The sequence below is a fragment of the Rhamphochromis longiceps genome, linkage group LG23, assembly GCF_057381845.1.
Source record: "Rhamphochromis longiceps isolate RC_006_pf linkage group LG23, R_longiceps_female_GT1.1, whole genome shotgun sequence".
NCBI lineage: Eukaryota > Metazoa > Chordata > Actinopteri > Cichliformes > Cichlidae > Rhamphochromis > Rhamphochromis longiceps.
Genome location: NC_140578.1, coordinates 10,884,126 through 10,890,406, shown reverse-complemented (window position 1 = coordinate 10,890,406; position 6,281 = coordinate 10,884,126). Strand labels below are relative to the sequence as shown.

Sequence of the window (6,281 nt, the reverse complement as noted above, 5' to 3'; positions counted from 1 at the left end):
GTAGGAAAAGTAGAAAGTAAAAGTAAAGTAAAATATATTGTTTTGTATCAATTTTGTTTTTTGTGGGGTCTTTTGGCAGGGAGGGGATGTGACAAAGTACAAATCCCTCTTCCCGCTCCACCACAACCACCCACACATGCAGGGCCTTGGAGTAGGGGTATGTCACCAGGGTGCAGAGGAGGCTACCCCCCCCCCCGTCCCCTTCTGGCTGCCTCTGCCTCAATTTTATCCCACAACTTAGACATTCACATTACTCACACTCTCGTTACATACATAGAGGATCTTGGGGGTGGGCACGATACACGGAGTCCAAATTACCATCAGGGTGTACACCTCACCCCTGGCGCCGTTGCCCACCTCTCAATTTTGAATACACGTAGACATTGAGGGCTAGCAGGAGGGACTATGCGCTTACCTGCTGCTCTCTGGCAGGTAGCTCCATGCCCTCCTGGGTTTTAATTGCACCATAGAACACACATGCATCAACACTACAATGAGCGGGTGGAGGGAGGTTTGGAGTCTTCTCTCACCCCCGTTCTCTGCGGCCTGCTGGAGCGGGGGGGCTAGGACTAGGAGGAGGAGTTGGTCGTCCGACTGCGGTCTGGAATGTGGGGCCTCCCTGCTGCTGTGGAGTCGGGGCGGTCTGCCTCTCCCCACCGCAGGGAAAAGGGTAACACCACCTGGGTCTGGGTGCAGTTCCCCCCTCCAGGGGCAAGGGTACCTAGACCCGGTTCGTAGAGTACGCTTGGGGAGTGTGATCGTGTGTACAGCGTCTCTTTATGTCTGTCTCCACGTTGGTTGAGTGTGGAGTAAGTGCATATGAGAGCATGAGGGTGGGAATGGATGTTTGTATCTCTGTGTGTGCCTGTATGTCTGTGTCTATATGTCAGGTTGGGTATCAGACGCCACCTCTCTGGGGACATCTCAGGCCCTCCAAGGTTTGGAGGCCTATCTCCACCCACCACCACTTCCCCTGCCAGTGGCGGACTCCCTCAGACATCGGTGCGTTGGTGGTTCTTTGTGTCTGGGGGTGGGCGTCCGGGTACACACCGGCTCACTCCTTGGCGGCCGCTTATCGGGGCCTGGAGCATGGGGCTCGCTCGGGCCACTTCGGAGGTGGGGTGCCCCCGGCCTCTCGGCCTGGGGCTCGGTCACTCAGGCACAGCTGGCTGCCGGCGGAGCTCACGGGCGCGTCACTGCAACCCCCCCTGGCTTCTGCTCCGCGGCTGCTGAGTGAGCCCTCATCTGGGACTCTCCTCAGCTCTTACTGAGACAGTGGCGCGGCTGCCCCTCTGTTGGTCTTCCTTGGTCTCTTGTGTTCTGGGGGCCTCTGGATGTCTGGAGTTTTGATCTCCTCCATACCTGCTTCATACCCTGGAGGACGGGGCTGTGGCTCCCCACACTCCCTAGCAGATCGTTACATGGAGAAACCTTTGGAATGCAAGCATGCTGATCCACACAGGTGTACACACGGGTATTCACAGAGGCGGACTACAGCTTTCTTGGCTGCTGCCTCAAAGCACATTGTGCGCTGTCTAGCTTGCGTGCTGCACAATATCGTTTATTATTTAGTATCTACTGATATCTACTGCTAGCTAGTTTATTGTGATGGTGCTGTTTTTTTTTTTTTATTATGTTGCTCTTTGTTGTTTGCTTTCTCTTCTGTTTTTTTCTCCATACAGGTGACCCAGGTGTTTTTTGTTTTTTTTTTCTTTCTTCCCCCCCTTCTCACCGTCTCTTCTCCCCTTTGGTTTTCTTTCTCTCCCTCTCTTTCTTTCATTCTTTCTCCCTGTCCTATCCCCCAATCATGTCTGTCCCGTATGTAGCAACTGAAAATAAAATAAATTCATAATTATAATCAAGGTCAATCACATGGACCAATATGGCAAGGCCATGATGATCCACTTGGTAAAATAAATCCGCTTGGCATCTTTCTTGGCCTTAAGACAACAATTCTGATGGCTAAACGGGACACACACACACACAAAAAAAGTACAAATACTGAACAAAACTAAACAAGAAAACATATTTAAAAATTTATCTTTGTCAAAAAATCTGTTCAAAATCCTCATATTCATTTACTGGACATAGTGAATGTCTCTGGGCGACAGACTGGACAGTCTCACTGTTGTTTTACTTTTGTGTGTGCATAAACATACTAACCACAGGCTGCTATGTGCACAGTCTGTAACAATTAGAGCAAGCCAGCAGTGACAAAGATTCCATAAAATATAACATAATCAATGAGATAATAAAATGATGCTGGTCAAGTGAAAGGTATGAAGTGATAGCTCAGCCGATTAAACATCATAAAAGCATAAAACATTGTCATCTTGATTAGCTTATGTGGACTGATGCCTGATGACTTTTAAGTCTTCATAGTTTCTTTGATCCACTTGAGTTGCCTCTTTGAGAGAAACGAGTAGACTCCAGGCTTGTAAATGTCCCCACAACCGGCTCCAAAAGAAGTAACTCCAACCAGCTGAAAGCCGCACAGCAGTGGGCCTCCGGAATCCCCCTGCAGCAAGTACATATGCACTGTAGACCCTTTTTTCTCACTTACAGGTGTCAAAACGTCAAAAGGGTGCTGAATTCAATGATTACATGCTCATATACATTCTTCATACTTACTTGACAGGTATCCACTGCTTTTTTGCCATTTGAACCAGCACATACCATTTTACTGACTTTGTTGTATTTACTGATTCCTTAAGCTGAGAAAGAGTTAAAAAGAAATGTTACATTTTGACAGTGACTATCTATATGTTACAGACTTGCCACTGTGATAAAGTCTGGGTCACTACTTAATAATTTATATATTTTGTTTGGAAAATGGGAAATAGGTGAGGCGAATTATTGAAACATGTATAAACATACACAGAAATGGACTTTATAAGGTGGAAACAAACTTATTTTTTTTAGGCAGGTTTGTGTGCATGGTGTACTAAAGTTGTGATGTGAGAGAGAAACTCGCAACCATTAAACAGCCCGTGTGTTTCAGGAAGACAGTGTAGTGTTATAATGATAAACAAGATAATGCAAAGATAATACAGGTGCCCAAAAAAAAACAGGATGCGGTTAGAAGTCAAAATGTGATCATCAGACTTGACAGAGCAACTGCTGTGTAAAACCTCCACTTCACAGTCCTGCCAACACAACTTCACCTTTTTTGCTGGCATCATGCGCAGTCTTCAAAAAATCCTGCTCCTCCATGTTCTGGCATGTCTCGAACGACTCAGTAAGAACTGCAAGTCTTTCTTATTGTCCTCCGACCGTTTAATGGAACGTTAACTTCTTTTTGGTTTGCTTTATTTGACTTTTTCCAGCACATGTTATTGCCATCATACATGGAGAAAAAGCCCCAGAGAACTCGATGCAGTACATGGCCTCTGTGCAGGACTACAATGGTCACCATGTTTGTGGAGGATTTCTCATCACTGAGGAATTTGTAGTCTCGGCTGCAAACTGTGATGACTCGTGAGTAATCAAACATCTTCTGCTTCTGCTTCTCTGACTCATGTCATTAAAAGCCATTGTATTGATTACCTCTCATTGATTACTCTTTCAGGAGCCTCACACACGTTGTTCTCGGGAACCACAATCTCAAGAACGGCAATCATCAAAAAATAAGGATTGAAAACAAAATCGTCCATGAAAATTATCAACAGGTTGGACTGGGTAATGACATCATGCTGATTAAAGTAAGTACATGTTCATGTTCACAACAGTTTTACATGTTGTGTAATTTCCCCTTGTGGGACAATTAAAGGATTATTCTATGTGGTTTTATTATTCAGATTATATCTAGAGAACTATCGTATGAACATAGATATATTTTTTACTTCATGTTGTGTCTCCAGCTGTCTGAGAAAGTTAAACTGGGCCACGGAGTAGAAATAATTCAAATTCCACATGCTGAAATAAACCTAAAAGAAAACCAAGTGTGTCAGGTGGCTGGATGGGGAACAACTACAACTAATGGTGAACCTGTTGATGAGCTGAGGGTGGTGAACGTGTCTGTCATTAACCAAAGGGTCTGTGAGGAACAATGGCCTGGTCTTCCTGCCAATGTAATCTGTGCAGGTGGATACAAAACAACCAAAGGATTCTGTCAGGTATGTTTTCTGTCCTTTCAGTTTAAAACGGTTTCATGTTCACATATCTTAAAAACATAAACATAATGAACATAAACTGATAAATTAAAATTCTTCCTCCTCACAGGGAGATTCTGGTGGTCCTCTGGTGTGTCATGGGTTTGCTGTTGGTGTTGTTTCTTTCAACTATAATAGGAACTGCAATTACCCCAATTACCCCAACGTCTATACGGACATCTCAAAATACCGTCAGTGTTTCTGAAAACATTTTTTTGAGTAAAACACTTAAAATAAAAAGGTTTTTCTTTTCACTATTGAAATGTGAGAATTTCTGATTCTTTCATCTGTTTAACCAAAAACAAAAATACAAACGTATCCCACACTCAATCTGTCATTTCTTTCTGTAACAGCCAAAAGGCTGAATTTTTTATATTATTTCTGCCTTTGTAGTGGACCACGCTTCAGTTTGCCTGTGACGAAAGACATATTTGCATCCTTGTATGGTTTTTTGCTTCTCAAAATTTTAATTCAGTTTTTTCCAATTAAACTGAAGTTCAATATCAAAAGAAGTAATCAAATTCAGACTTGAACAGCTCTTCTGGTACAGCTTTATCATTTTACCTTTTTTTTTTAAATTGGTAAATTATATTCATAATATAATTTTAAGTCTGCAGGTGTTACCATGGATACAGGCCAATGACTGTAGAGCCACATTCTTCTACCAGAAAATGAGAAAACATGTTTCATAACATTTCATTTTTTATATTCCTTGTTTGTTGCTCTATGAATGATGAACAGAAGCGTACTACAGTAAAGCTCAAAAACATGCTATTTAAGTAATATGAGGATTTTGTCGGCTTACTGTCGGCTCCAACATGTGCTCGGTGGAGATTATGTTTGTTTTTACCTTAAATGCATTACACAATATTTGTCCTCACTCTCACAAGTCACCACCCGATGTTTGTGGAGAGAGGTGATTATTGGCAAAAAGACATAAGATTTGAGGGTAATAGTAGAATGACCTGGTTTTCAGTGGCTTGGATTTTTTTTATACTGCACACACCTGTGCTGGAAGATTTTATAAAACATTATAACAACTTCATCTACTGAAACAGCATGTTCTAGTGGTTCAACAGAGACCCATACAAATCTTCCTCTGAGCTTCAGTGCAGGGCAATGAGGCTCAAACAGCAACACAAAAGGTTTAATTTATGTGCACTATATCTTACTACAGCTGGAGTACAGATTTATTAGGATGAGGATAATGAATAATAAATTCACATTAATGCTGCAGATTCTGTATGAATGATAATTCAACAGATGAAAAGCTCTGTGAGTGCAGTTCCACTAACCACAGTAATAGTTTCATAACTGTGAGTGTAGAGCATCGACTCTTAATCTAAAACACAAAGGCAAATAAGTATATAAAATTACACATTATACTTATAAAAAAAGAGTCCAAACCTCCAAATTCTACCAACTACATTAGAATGAAATTGTGTTGATATAATTATATAGATATGAGAAGCTCTATTCAACCCAAAAGAGTCATAAACTGGCTGTTAAGCCGGCAGGAGTCAACCCAAACGCAGACTCACAGGCAGGACTTTAACTCAAAAAACACAGCTCTTATTGCTGGATATGAACAGAGGTTGAAAGAGTACTAAAATATTCTACTCAAGTAAAAGTAATATTACTTTGATGAAATTTTACTCAAGTACAAGTAAAATTACCTGTCTAAAAATGTACTCAAGTAAAAGTAAAAAGTAGCTAATTTAAAATGTACTCAGAGTAAAAGTTAAATAGTTGTTTTTTTTTGACAGCAGGAGAACAATGGGATACAAATCTCAAAGTAGTTGTTTTTTAATTAAAAGAAAAACAAATTAAAGTGCAATGGCAGTTAAACTGGGTAATGGTCATAAGCATTGTTGGTCAAGTTACTTGAAAAAAGTAATCAGTAAGTAATTACTGATTACTTTCCCCCAAAAAGTAATCCCGTTACTTTACTGATTACTTATTTTCAAAAGTAATTATTTACTTAGTTACTTTTTAAAAGCATGATTTACAACCTGAATAGGTAATAAAGCGATAGATCTTTCAGCCCAATTCTACTTTTTCTGCATAATCCATCATATAAAATGTAATTAAATTACATTCCTGCCTGCCTGCTGAATAGATATGTCTCAA

At 41.1% G+C, this 6,281-nt stretch overlaps 1 protein-coding gene across 1 annotated transcript; it reads left to right on the top strand.

Moving 5' to 3' along the window:
• Positions 1-3,161: 3,161 nt before the first annotated feature.
• Positions 3,162-6,039, top strand: LOC146641348 (granzyme B(G,H)-like). The gene is made up of 6 exons (XM_085398133.1): positions 3,162-3,238; positions 3,327-3,477; positions 3,569-3,701; positions 3,861-4,115; positions 4,222-4,342; positions 5,984-6,039. The coding sequence occupies exons 1-6, from the start codon at positions 3,181-3,183 to the stop codon at positions 6,037-6,039; spliced, it is 774 nt and encodes a 257-aa protein (XP_085254259.1). The 5' UTR covers positions 3,162-3,180.
• Positions 6,040-6,281: the final 242 nt, after the last annotated feature.